This window comes from Equus caballus, chromosome 13 (assembly GCF_041296265.1).
Source record: "Equus caballus isolate H_3958 breed thoroughbred chromosome 13, TB-T2T, whole genome shotgun sequence".
NCBI classification, from domain to species: Eukaryota; Metazoa; Chordata; class Mammalia; order Perissodactyla; family Equidae; genus Equus; species Equus caballus.
This window is the reverse complement of record NC_091696.1, coordinates 13,521,477-13,535,588: the sequence shown is the minus strand read 5'-3', so window position 1 is coordinate 13,535,588 and position 14,112 is coordinate 13,521,477. Positions and strand designations below refer to the sequence as shown.

The following is a 14,112-nucleotide window of genomic DNA, read 5'->3' as shown; positions in this document are numbered from 1 at the left end:
CTTGTTTTTTAGTTGTTTCAGGTGCGAGGATAAATCCAATCCTTGTTACTTCATCTTGGCCAGAAGCACAAGTCAGGACCTTTACTCTTACTCTGAGATGGAGTTATTGGACGGTTTTGAGCAGCAGAGTGAAATGAATTACAAGTTACAGAAGTCCTCTGGTTGCTGTTAAGAATACTCTGAGGCGGGACAAGGGCAGGATCTGAGAGACAAATTAGGAGTCTATTGCAAGAGACGAAGTTGACTTGGACCAGTATGATAGTGGTGGTGGTGGTAGTGGTAGCGGTCAGAAAGCGGCAGAATCTAGGTACAGTTAGAGCTGACCAGTGTGTCTGACGAATTAGTGTGGGGTGTGGGAGAAGTAAAGGATGCTTCAGGTTTGGGGCCCGAGTAACTGGAAGAATGGACTTTCATTAAATGAGAAAGGGAAGGCTCCAGGAGGAACTGGGGAGAGGGTGGGACAGGTTCTGCTTGAAATGCCTGTTCCTCCTCCAAGCGAAGATCTCAAAGCAGGCAGTTGGTTCTGTAGATTGGAGCTCAGAATCATAACCACATCAATGGCAGTTAAGGCCCTGGGACTGGAGGTGGTCCTCTAAGCAGTGAGAGCAGACAGGAAAGAGATCCGAGACTAACCTCTGAGTCACTAAATTATGTAAAGGTTGGGAAAAAAGGACCTGCAACAGACAGGAGAACAGTCAGAAAAGCTGCAGAACAGCAGCCAAGGGTAGTGTCTGAGAAATCCGGAAGTGCTTCAAAGAGGACATAATGACAGCTTGTGTCAAATGCTGAGAGATCAGGCAATTCACAGACTGAAAAATGACTCTCACATTCAGCAATGTGGAGGTCACTCCTGACCTTGAAATAAACAGTTTTAGTGTAGTGGGGTTAATCGGAATGGACTCGAGAGAGAATGAGAGGAGAAAAATTAAACATAATGCAGTATATACAGCTCTTCGTGATGTCAATTAGTTGTTCTTTCAGACCAATCAGAAGATGCGTATTTTGACATTTTAAACAAATGGTTCAAAACACTGAAACTCCCCATCTAGATTTTTTTTTTTTTTAAGATTTTATTTTTTTCCTTCCCAAAGCCCCCGGGTACATAGTTGTATATTCTTCGTGTGGGTCCTCCTAGCTGTGGCATGTGGGATGCCGCCCCAGCGTGGCTTGATGAGCAGTGCCATGTCTGCGCCCAGGACACGAACCAATGAAACACTGCGCTGCCTGCCTGCAGCGGAGTGCGCGAACCCAACCACTCGGCCACGGGGCCAGCCCCTCCCCATCTAGATTTTAAAGATTAGAAAACTGTTTCTAGGTTAAGCTGTCAAGTACAGGAGTTTTATATTCATTGTTTTTGGCAACAAAACAGAGTCAGTCCTCATTATTCACTGATTTTGAATTTGTGAATTCACCTGCTCACTAAACTTTACAGGTCAATCCAAACCCAACAGTCCCCGCGCTTTCCCTGGGAACTCCTGGGCATGCGCAGAGAGGTACAAACTTGGAGTTGCCTGAGGCACACGTTCCCACCTGAGGTGGGACAAGGTGACACTTTCATTTCAGCTCTCACATCAACGAGTGTGCTTTTCCTGATGAAGTTAAGGCTGCGTTTTCCCCCTTCTGTGCTTTTTCTTGGAGATTTGCTCTTGACGATGGCCCTCAAACGTCGTGCTGAAGGGCTGTCTAGTGTTCCTAAGCACAGGAAGCCTGTAACGGGCCTTCCGTGGGACACACTCGTGGTAGATGAGCTTCCTTCAGGCCTGAGTCACAGACGGTGCTGTTGGCTGGGAGCTCAACTCATGAGTCAACAGCCTGTAGGAAATCAGGGGTCTTTACAGAGGCACACAGAAAACAAGGTTGTGCATTGACAGGTTCACAGACTTGTCACGACCAGAGGCTGCAGAGACCTGACCTGGCCCTTCCCCCAGGAGCACTGGTTCAGTCTTCCTCCTGTAGGGCCAGCCAAGAATTTATAGAACGTAACTCTTCCCAATAAGGAGAATCCACGGTAACACAATGGAGATATTTTCAAACCTCTTTTAAAAATGTCTAGGGGCCCACCCCATGGCCGACTGGTTAACTTCCTGCGCTCCTCTTCGGCAGCCTAGGGTTTCACTGGTTTGGATCCTGGTTGACAACATGGCATGGCTCCTGAAGCCATGCTGAGGTGGTGTCCCACACAGAACTAGACCTACAACTAGAATATACAATCATGTACTGAGGGGCTTTGGGGAGAAGGAAAATAAAAAATAAAAATCATGTCTAACATGCAAGTACTTTCTCAACTAACTGAACTGTTACCCTTATGTTGAAAAGACAGATGTTTTAACAGCATCTGCTAGGAAGCATATCTTTGATAGCCACTTATGGAAAAAATAAGCCAGCAAATTTGGGACATTTGTCTTTTTGCAAAAGAGAAAGTGCATCAGAAGACGTATATTAACTTCAAGACAACAGTAACCCCTGGGGAGTAAAGAGAGAGGAATGAGAAGGTGCCCTCAATTGTGTCTGTAATATTTCTTAAAACATGAAGTCAATAAGGCATACTACGTTCAATCGGAGCAAGGGGTAAATGGTTTCTGTTAGCCTATTCTCCTTTTCGCATATTTAAAATAAATGTGTGACCATAACTTAGGTGAAATAACACCATTGTAATATTCGACTATTTGCTGGAGTGCCACCAACATCTGATGGACCGGTCACGATTGTTTGGCGATGTCACTGACCCCACCGAAAGGTCAGGACACGCTGTTAGTTTGTAACAAATAACTCGACGGCTTTCGGGCAGATTCACCGGGCACTCGAGTTGTGACCTTACCGCTTTAAAGCTACAAGTTGCAATCACGCAGAAGTATTATATGAAATAGCACATGAGGCGCGTCCGGGGCTGGGGGCGGCGTCTGGGGTGAGGCCAGGCCCGCGCCCGCCGCTCGGCAGAGACCGGAGAGGGCCGAGCGTGCGTGGCCGCCGCCGCCGCCGGCGCTGAGCGCCTGCACCGGATCCCACAGCACCGGAAACGGCGGCTCCCGCTTGGGGCGCTGCGGACGCACGAGTCGAGGCCGCCTTCCAGGAAGCCAAAAAAAAAAGGGAAAAAAGGAAAGAAAAAGCAGGGAGAGTGGGGCGCAGGGCCTCGGCCGCCGCCCACGCCGCAACCTGCCTCTCTGCAGCCCCGGCCGCCGCCTTCGCCTGGGCCCCTCCCGGGTGGCCCAGGACTCAAAGCCGCGGGCAGCCGGGCGCTACCCGCCCGCGGGGACCTCAGGTGCGTACCCCGCCCCCGCCGCCGCCATTAGAGCGGGGGCCTTCCTGGGACTCTATCCCGCCAGGACCGGCCCAGGGGACGCCAGGGGAGGCTGCCCCCAGACGCACGGGGAAGGCACCCCTTCCCCGCCGACCCCGCCAAGCCCCCGCCCGGTGCCCCCGCAGGGCCCAGGAGTGGGGGTGGGGCGGGCAAGCCCTGCCCCGGAGACAACGGGCGCACGCACGGAGCGCGCACCCGTCTCCTTTCTGATTGGCTGCGCGGGCAGGGGGCGGGCGTCTGCGGCTCTGGGATCTCGGGGTCCCGGTGCGCGTGAGGTCACGCTCCGCCTGGCGTACGTGGGTCTCTTGCGCTGCGTGCGGACGTGCTTGATTGGTTAGCGAGGGGGCCGGGCCCCGCTGTTGCCTGGTAACTGCGCCCCTCTCCCCGCGGAGGCGTCCCGACTCCGCCCCTCACGTCACGCGTTCCCGAGGGGGCGCCGCGTGTGGGTTTCGTCGTGGGTCACGTCGACGGGGCTCCGGTCAGCGGCCGGTTTGTTGGCTGAAAAGCCACCGGCCGGGAGAAGCGCCTCCGGCCAGGGGCTGCGGTCCGTTATAGTCGTGGTTTAGAGTTAAAAGAGGAAAAAGGCTTCAGGGCTGTATTCTCCGCCCTTTAAACCCAAGCTTTGTGGTTTAATTGCAGCTTTGAGATGCGCCGTAAAATTCACGCTTGTGAAGAGTATAGTTCAGTGGGTCTTAGATTATTGCCACCATCACCACTGTCTTAATTCCAGAACGTTCTCATCACCCAAAAAGAAACCTTATACCCATTAGACAGTCATTCCCCATTTCCCACCCTAGCCCCTGGCAAGCGTTCGCGCACTTTCTGTCTCCATGGCTCTGCCTGTTCAGGACATTTCCTGTAAGTGGGATCGTCAGAAGGAGTCGTTTGTGTCTGGCTTCTTTCATTCCTTTTTATGCTGAATAATCAGTTGTATAGATATACCACATTTTCATTTCCCAGCAATTGATGGATATTTGGGTGGTTCCACTTTGGGACTATTATGAATAATGCTGCTGTGACCGTTCGTGTACACGTTTTTGTGTGGACATATGTTTTCAACTCTTGTGTATATAGCAACGAGTGGACCTGCTGGGTCAAGCTTTGCGTTTTAAGGGGGAAAAATGCACGTTTTCGTTTCATGCTGATAATAGAAAGTAAACAGATGTCTGGGTATAAGATTGGATATTGACAGATTGAATATTGCTCACGGCTGCAATTGAAGACTTGAGCAGCCCTTTTCTTCCGCTTGGAGAGGAAGGTTTGATCTGTGACTGGTCGCCTCGCCTTCAGTGGACACGGGGCTGGCGCCAGGCTGCCGCAGGTGTCAGTCTGCAGTGGTGATTGGAGGGGGTCGTCCATCTCCTCCAGCCTCTTGTTCAGCCCCTGCTGCGTGCTGCCCGGAGCCCTGCGTCTTTGCCCACACCTTCAGTCCCTCATCCCCAGGCTGCACGGCTTGGGAGTGATGCTCACGGACCTTCTCTGCCATCACCGCGTTGTTGACTGTCTTCCAACATGCCGTGGACCATTTCAATGGTGTCCGCCTTTCATTTTGCGTTTATTATCTGCTGTTCAGCCGTGTCTATACACATCTGTCTCACTTGAGAGCGCAGGAGATGCATTTTATTCACCTTTGTCTCCGCCCTGCCCTGCCTACCGGCAGTGTAAGTTTTCACATAGCAGGTACTCTGTATATTTTTGGTTGTTGGGTTTTTTAAATTTTTTATTATTTTTTTTTTGGCTAAGCTAAAGTTCTTGACTATTTGTTAATCATTTAAATTTGACCAAATTTGTTCATTTTTTTTGAAGTTGAAAATACATATTATTTCTGGTTCTCCTCCATACTACTTGGTCGCTCCAGAATAGAATACTGTGTTGTCTTGAAATTTGTTGTTACTCTTTTTTAAAAACATTTTTTCCAGTTATTGAGATAGAACTGATAGACAACATTGTAGTAGCTTTAGGTGTATAGCATAGTGATTTAATATGTGTGTGTGTTTTGAAATGATTGCCACCATAAGTTTAATCAACATTCATCACCTCACGTAGTTAGAATATTTTTTCTTGTGTTCAGAACTTTTAAGATCTACTCTCTTAGCAGCTTTCAAACATGCGATCCAGTATTGCTGACTATGGTCACCATGCTGTACGTTACATCCCCAGGACTATTTGTTTTACATCTGGAAGTGTGTATCTTTTGACCCCCTCAATATACTTCTGTTGATTGGTGAGTAGATGTGCGTGAGTTTGTAGTTTTCATTTCCTGTGAGCCAGTGAGCCTGGGGTGAGTTGTGGAGAAGGTGGCACCTCAGGAATTTGTCAAATAGAATCAAAGCCTCAGAGACTGAGAAATTCACCTTTGGAAAGGAAATCGTAGAAACAGTTTAAAAAATCAACCAGGCCTCTATTGCAAGACTGCAGGGGTTTGATAAATGGAGTGGATGGCGTTCCAAATGATGAAAATTCTGAGCGATGGAAATGAATTCTACTTCACAGATGGGCAAACTTTTTCTGTAAAGGGCCAGAGAATAAATATTTTCGGCTTTGAGGACGTGTGGTCTCTGTCACATGCGTGCAGCACTGTCTGCAGGAAAGCAGCCGTGGACGAGATGTCAGCAAACGAGCGTGGCTGTGTTCTGATAAACCTTTGTTTATAAAACTCGGTGCGGGCTGGAGTTTACCCACAGGTGCAGATTGTTGACCCCTGGTCTAGACGTTTGCTTTTCGTTAGTAAAATATTACGTTGATAAGGAGAGAGAGTCCTTAAGGATTGCTAGGGAAACTATGTAAGATTTGAGAGGTTTTTTTAATCTACATCTCCAATTTTAAAAGAGCAAAAAGTTAAGTACTATCTAAAATCTCTGATCTACATGAATGTTGCTGGTGCTTTCGATTTGAATAGAAAAGAATCTAATCGCCATAAAGGCTTTGGGGCTTTTGGAAGCTCTCGCTGTCGAGGACTTTTAGCTTTATTAGAATGCAGTGATGTTTTTCTCAGGGAAGTGTTCTTGGGGTGAGAAACCCCATGTTAGCTTGCAGTCATGTTTCATTGATTTTGATGTTCTCTTCATGCATGGTGTGTTCTAAATCATAGAATATAAAAGACAGATTCCTGCCTCTTTTCGAGCGATAATTATGAAACACTCATTTTTTTATTTTTTCTGGTAGCACAGTTGATACCAACTGATAATATCTTTTTTGAGTTCCACCTAGTTTCATTCTACATATTATTTTATTCTCTGTTAAAAACCAGAGTTTTGACATCACAGTCCTCTTAGGGATTACTGTGGTGTAATTAACGGAAATGCTGTCTTGACCACAGGGGCCAACAGAAGTCCATCAAGCAGTTTACATTGGTGTTTTATTTTATTTTATTTTTTTTTAAGATTTTATTTTTCCTTTTTCTCCCCAAAGCCCCCCGGTACATAGTTGTATATTCTTTGTTGTGGGTCCTTCTAGTTGTGGCATGTGGGACGCTGCCTCAGCGTGGTTTGATGAGCAGTGCCATGTCCGCGCCCAGGATTCGAACCAACGAAACACTGGGCCGCCTGCAGCGGAGCACGAGAACTTAACCACTCGGCCACGGGGCCAGCCCCTACATTGGTGTTTTAGAGGAAGGCTTCCTTGAAACTTTGGAGAGAGTTGTGCGAAATAATAGATACAGTGGAGCCATGCCATACATACATTTACCTTATGAGAGCTTAACCATGGGTGATCTACAAAAATGAAAGAGAAAAACAGCTATTTAAATATCATAGGCACTTTCTGCCATTCCAGTGTGGCAGCATCTGACTGAGGAGTGAGCGTGAGATAGGAGCTTGGAGTGTGCTGGTCCCTTAAATGGTCTCGGTCCTCTGGGGTCCCTCAGCATGAGCATCTCACAACACCGTGTGTGATTCTAGTGTTTAAAAAGGCATATTTTTCATACATCATGGCCCCTATCCTACTTCATTGGATAATTAATGGAAGAAATAACGACCTATGTCAACATTGCAAGGAAAACTGGCTGGCAGGACTTGGTGAGAGGTCACAGTAAGAGGTGTGAATCAACATGAGAATCATCAAACTGTGGCACTGAGCGTTCCGGTGACTGCTAGGTGACTAGCCAAGTATGTGATAAGAGAGATTGCTAGGTGACTAGCCAAGTATGTGATAAGAGAGATTGCTAGATGACTAGCCAAGTATGTGATAAGACTTTAGAGAGACTGAAAAGTATTCAAGTTAAGGTTGGAAGACATGAACTCTAAGGATGTATCTATCAAAGGCAAAACTCTAAGAGAAAATGGAAACCCCCCCATCAAAGAGGGGTGGCCTCTGACAGACAGCTCAAAGCCAGCCAGGGGCAGTTAACAGATTTTAGAACTACAGATCTGAAAAAATGTGCAATGTTGGCAAAGATGCATCTGCTGATAAAGAGGTACACAAGCCTCTCCCTAAACAAGTAAAGAACTCACAGAAGAAAACTGTTCTCTCTGGGACGGATCCTTACTGCTTCCTTGGATTCTTTTGACCATTCGTGAGCTTGCCTTTGGCCATACCTACTCCCAGTATAAGATGGGACTCTGCTGTAGGAGAGGTTGTTTTTTTTAAAAAAACAGTTTAAGTTAGTTTACTCTGAAAGATAATAGTCAAGAACATCAGTTTCTTTTTTAATATATATTTTATTGCAGTAACATTGGATTATAATATTATATAGCTTTCAGATGTACATCATAATATATTTCCAATTCTGTGTAGATTACACCATGTTCACCACCCAAAAACTAATTATAATCCATCCCCTCACATGCGAGCCTAATCACCCATTTTCCCTTCCCCCGCCCCCCATCCCCTATGGTAACCACCAATCCAATCTCCGTTGCTATGTGTTTGTTTGTCGTTGTTTTTATCTTCTACTTATGAGTGGGATCATACAGTATTTGACTTTCTCCCTCTGACTTATTTCACTCAGCATAATACCCTCAAGGTCCATCCATGTTGTCACAAATGGCCAGATTTCATCATTTCTTATGGCTGAGTAGTATTCCATTGTGTGTATATACAGCACCTTCTTTATCCATTTGTCCCTTGATGGGCGTCTAGGTTGCTTCCAACTCTTGGCTATTGTGAATAAGGCTGCGGTGAACATAGGGGTGCGTGTATCTTTATGCATTTGTATTTGGAAGTTCTTTGGAGAAATACCCAGCAGTGGGATAGCTGGATCATATGGTAGCTCTATTCTTAATTTTCTGAGGATACTCCATCCTGCTTTCCATAGTGGCTGCACCAGTTGGCCCTCCCACCAGCAGTGTACGAGGGTTCCCTTCTCTCCATGCCCTCTACAACATTTGTTGTTTCCTGTCTTATTAATTACAGCCATTCTGACCGGAGTGAGGTGACATCTCATTGTAGCTTTGATTTGCATTTCCCTGATAGCTAATGACGTTGAGCATCTTTTCATATGCCTGTTGGCCATCCGTATATCTTCTTTGGGGAAATGTCTGTTCAGATCTTTTGCCCATTTTTTAATTGGGTTATTGGTTTTTTTGTTGCTTGAGATATATGAGTTCTTTGGATATTTTGGATATTAACCCCTTATCCGATATGTGGTTTGCAAATATCTTCTCCCAGTTGTTAGCTTGTCTTCTCATTTTGTTGATGGTTTCCTTGCTGTGCAGAAGCTTTTTAGTCTGATGTAGTCCAAGAATATCAGTTTCTTAGTCACAATCTTAAATAACACTAACGTGTTAAGGAACTTTGGTTGTACATTTATCTTTAGAACAGTGCAAATGTCCCCGCAGTAATCCTTTTTTAAAACAAATACTTGGTTTATTTTAGATAAAAATTGAACACATATTCAATATGTAAATATATTGAAAGCTTATTTAAAAGTCTTTATGAGATTTCTATAACTTCCAATGGAAAAAAATTTTTAATATTTCCACCAAGTAATGCAGTTGATTTCTAAAAATATAGAAAAGAAATTAGAGTGAAAACTCTAGTTTTGCCAATGGATGTATTTTGCATCAGATTAAAAATCATTTCAAGTTGTGCCTTTCACATGAAATAATTTAATCTGAATTCTTTTTTTTTTAAATGAGGAAGATTGGCCCCACGCTAACATCTGTTGCCATCTTCCTCTTTTTTTCTCCCTAAAGCCCCAGTACATAGTTGTATATCCCAGTTGTAGGTCACTCTAGTTCTTCCATCTGGGATGCTGCCACAGCACAGTTTGATGAATGGCGTGTAGGTCCACATCCAGGATCCGAACCTAGAAGTCCTAGCAGGAAAGGAAAGAAGGGATTTTCTCTTTAGTGCACAAAGCTACTTCTCTCCTTTTTCTGCGTATGTGAAGCGGAATGTGGTATCTGGCAGCGCCATGCTGAAATCGGACCACACAGCGCTGGGTCAGTAGGTACATTTCCTTCCCCTCCTCCTCTGGGAAATAGTTAACGTGCTTCTCTAGCATAATACCTGAGTTTATTGGATGAGGAGGCGATGTCTGTGTTTAGTGGGAAATACGCTGCGTGAGAGTCAGCATTTATCCTCAGAGACCATGGGCTTATCACTTAGTGTCTTCAGGTGTCGGATTCTTCAGCTTTATGGGAAGGTTTGAGCTGGGTCGTCTGTGAGCGCGCTCACAGCCTGCACTTGTGTTTGGAAGGACACTGTGGATTTCCGCCACTCACTTTCTTATTACTTCTCTTGCTCAGGGATCATGGCCCAGGTGGCAGTGTCTACCCTGTCCGTCGAAAATGAGTCCACGGAGAGCAGGATGGTGGTGACGTTCCTCGTTTCTGCTCTCGAGTCCATGGTGAGACGGCTTTACAGTTCTATAAAACGTGCTGTGGTTGGATCACTGTCGAAATAACAGAACTGTGAAACAATCCACTGTCACTTTTTGATATTCACCTTCAGTTTGACATCCAATCTGTGTAAGCGCATCCTGCATAGGGGATAATGGGCTTGTCAGATAATTAGAACAGTTTTTTTTTTCACATTATGGATGTAATTATATAAATTTAAGCTTTGGGGATCTGAAAATTTAATGGAAGCACCTGTTATCTTGTTTGAGAATATTTTTTGTTTAAATTCAAAGGTAAATCCAAAGGGCTAATCAATTTATATGCATCTGCTTACATCCAAATGTAAATTTTTCCTGTGGGTGAAAATTTGATGAGAAATTTACATGACCTCAAAGTATCTGATCACAGGATACTTATTGATTAAAAAAGGAGAATTGCTAACATTGTGAAAGTGGAGAAACCCAACAGACACCCCGTTAGTCAAGCGATCAGAGTGGTCATCAGCAGGAATGACGTGCCTCCTGATACGATGCACTGAGAAGGTAGCTGTGGCGGCCCTGCCAAAAATATGTGACCTGAATCTAAGGAGGAAACATCAGACAAACCCAAATTAGGGTATATTCTACAAAATAACTGGCCTGGACTTTTACTAAATGTCAATGTCATGAAAGACAAAGAAAGACCAGAGAACCATTCCAGATGGAGGGAGACTGACAGTACAGGACGCCGAATAGAAAGTGTGACCCGAGGTTGGATCCTCGACCAGAAAAATATATATGTAGATATTTATTTATTTTCATTTTTCTATAAAGAACATTATGGGGTCGATTGACAAAATACCAAACACACGTAACTCACTCACATACACGTGTGCACACATGCACACACACACTCACCCCTAGACCCATCATATTAAAACTGTAGGAAACCAAATAGAAAGAGAAATTTTGAAAGCAACCTATGGTAAACTGAATAATGGCCCCAAAGGTGGCCATGTCCTCATTCCCAAGCTTGTGAATGTTGCCTTATTTCACAAAAGGAACTTTACAGATGTGATGAAGTTAGGGATCTTGAGATGGGGAGATTATCCTGGATTATCTGGGGGTAAACAAAACTATTTTTTAAAAAAACTTGGGGTAAGTTTCCAAGTCTATTTGGAAAGAACTAGAAATATCTCACCTGGGAACATTGAACAAGAACTGATCACATCCTTTGTTTGACACATATTCGTGAAGTGCCTCCTACGTCTAGGCCCTCTTCTGGGCACTGGAACCCCAAGACTTGAGAAGACAGATGAGGTCCCCTCACATAGATCTTGTGTTCTATTTGGGGAGAGAGACAATAAACAAATTCTACGTGTGTGTGTTTGTATCAGTAAATATAGTAAATAAAATATTATAAAGAAAAGGGGGGTCAGGAAACAGAGGCTTATGGGAGAGAACAGATGGTTAGGATGGGGTGGCCTGGGAGAAATTCTCTGGCTAGTTGCCTTTTGTGCAGAGACGTGGATGAAGGGAGGAAGTGGGCCATGCCAGTATCTGGGACAGTGTGCAAGTCAGTGAGAACAGCTTGTGCAAAGGCCCTGAGGTGGAAACAAGTTTGGCATTTTCAAGGAACATGAAGAAGACCAGTAAAACTGGAACAGAGTGAGGAAAGGAAATGTGGCCAGAGGTAAGGTGCAGGAGGCACCTAGTGGCCAGATGATGTAGAGCTCTGGACTTTTCCTCGGTGTGGTGGGAAGCCGTGGGAGTAATGCAGGGGAGTGGTGCTTGTGTGAACCATCGATGAACGTGGAACAAGAGTGGAAGCGGGGAGGCCAGTTAGCAGGCTAGGGCTGTGGTTCCGGTGGGAGATTTCTGAGGCCCGGTCTAGGGTAGGAAAGGTGGAGAAGTGATGGGACCAGAAAGGTGTGTTGAAGGTAGAGTCGATAGGACTTACTCATGGGTTGGATAGGAGCTAGAAAGTCTTCTTGGGGAAAACAAAAAGTTTCTATTTTTTATTGTGGAAAGATCTATCTATGTACACATACGTATAACATAAAACTTGCCATTTCACCTATTTTTAAGCATGCAGTCCAGGGGCTTTAAGTACATTCTCACTGTCGTACAACCATGACCACCATCCATCTCCAGAACTTTTTCATCTTCCTAAACTGAAACTCTGTCCTCAATAAGTAGTTACTCCCCATTTGCTCCACCCCTAAGCCCCTGGAAAGCAAGCAGTTTTGGGAGTTTTTAAAATAAATTTTTATTCAGGAATATCTTTAAGATTTACAGAAAAGTTACAAAGCTAGTCCAGAGATTTCCCGTATGCTCCTTACCCACATCGTATATAACTCTGGTACGTTCTACATAATTATGGTGCCTTTGTCAAAACTAATAGATCAATATTGGCGCACTGCTATTAACTAGCTCCAGACTTTACTCAAATTTCATTAGGTTTTTGCTGATGTCCCTTTTCTGTGCCAGGACCCGCCCGCAGGCACCGCATTGCTTTTGGTCATCATGTGCCTGGGGCTCCTGGGCTCTGCGACAGTGCCTCCGTCTTCCCTTGTTTCTTGTGACCTTGGCGGTTTGGAAGAGTACTGGTCAGGTGTTTTGTTGTCTCCTTCAATCTGAGTGCCTCTGATGTTTCCCTCTGGTCCAGCCTGGGGTCATGGGTTTGTGGGAAGAAGACCATAGGATGGATTGCCCCTCTCCTCACGCTGCGTCGGGGTGCATGGCGTCAGCGTGTCTAACCACTGGTTATAGACTGGAAGTTCCCGGCTCCTTCCGTGATTTCGATTAATTTGCGAGAGCAGCTCGCAGAACTCAGGGAAACATTTTACTGACTAGATGACCAGTTTATTATCAAAGGATATAGCTCAGGAACAGCCAGATGGAAGAGACGCACAGAGCAAGGAATAGGGAGCAGACTTCCATGCCCTTTCCGGGGACCACTCTCCCAGCACCTAGGAGCTCCCCAACCCTGTCCTTTGGCGTTTTTATGGTGGCTTCATTGTGTAGGCATGATTGATGACATCGCTGGCTGTTAGTGACTGAACTCAACCCCAGAGGTCAGGGGGGTGGGACTGAAAGTTCCAACCCTCTCCTCACCTGGTTGGTTCTCCTGGCAGCCAGCCCCATCCTCAGGAGTGGTCCCCAAGTCTCTTCATTCAGATAACAAGACACCTTTACCGCTCTCCTCACTTAGGAAATTCCAAGGGTTTCAGGAGCTCTGTGCCCGGAGCAGTGGATGAACACAAATCTTCATTTCTGACTATAAATCACAATAGCACAGGCGGTTCATAAAAATGTGTTCTTCTCTGGGTTGTATGATGTTTGTGGTATTTTTTTGATAAATTTGTTTTGGTTTTTTCTTGGTGATTTCTTCATTCTAAATAAATATTCATGTTTGTACATAATTTTATGTTCTTAAAGCAGACCTCTCAGGCCCCGCAAAATCTGGCTCTGCCCTTGTGTGCAACACTTTATTCTGTGTTTGTGTTCCAGTGTAAAGAACTGGCCAAGTCCAAGGCGGAAGTGGCCTGCATCGCCGTGTACGAGACAGACGTGTTCGTCGTCGGCACCGACAGAGGACGCGCTTTTGTCAACGCCAGGGCGGACCTGCAGAAGGATTTTGCAAAATACTGTAGGTGTTAATAATTTTATCCTTTGTATTCATAAATCTTAAAACAGTTGCAGGCAAGACTTCTGTAATGTTTTCTTCTAAGATGTCATATGCATCATCCTAAAAATGGTTCCCCCGCATCTGTGACTTGGCAAACCCGAGCGTCTGCTTAATTCCGACGAGTCCACAGAACGTGCTCGGTGTATGTTGTACTGTGTCCTTGAGCAGACTCTGGTTGTATAGAAGAAATTGAAGAACATAAAGTAAATTGTCTTTAGTTCCTAAAATAAACCCACATTTAAAAAAATATTCTTGTTTTACTCCTTCCCAAAGGAAAGGGAAAAACTCTTTCAGGGCTTGTTAGGTATTACTTTCAGATAATAACCATTATACTCCTTTTGCCCTTTTTTCCCCTTACTGTGG

General features: G+C 45.2%; 1 protein-coding gene across 4 annotated transcripts in view; it reads left to right on the top strand.

The window, feature by feature from the left end:
• The first annotated feature begins 2,755 nt into the window (after nt 1–2,755).
• LOC100062625 (general transcription factor II-I repeat domain-containing protein 2) overlaps nt 2,756–14,112 on the top strand; it is a 52,034-nt gene continuing 40,677 nt past the window's right edge. The window contains exons 1-3 of one of the 4 annotated variants that reach the window (XM_070230847.1): nt 2,756–3,259; nt 9,988–10,088; nt 13,572–13,710. In XM_070230847.1, the coding sequence (XP_070086948.1) occupies nt 9,993–10,088; nt 13,572–13,710 (235 nt within the window). In that variant the 5' untranslated portion in view covers nt 2,756–3,259; nt 9,988–9,992. Of the gene's footprint in view, nt 3,260–9,987; nt 10,089–13,571; nt 13,711–14,112 lie in introns of those variants that run through there. The other 3 variants (XM_001494135.5, XM_070230846.1, XM_070230848.1) reach the window with 3 other exon arrangements.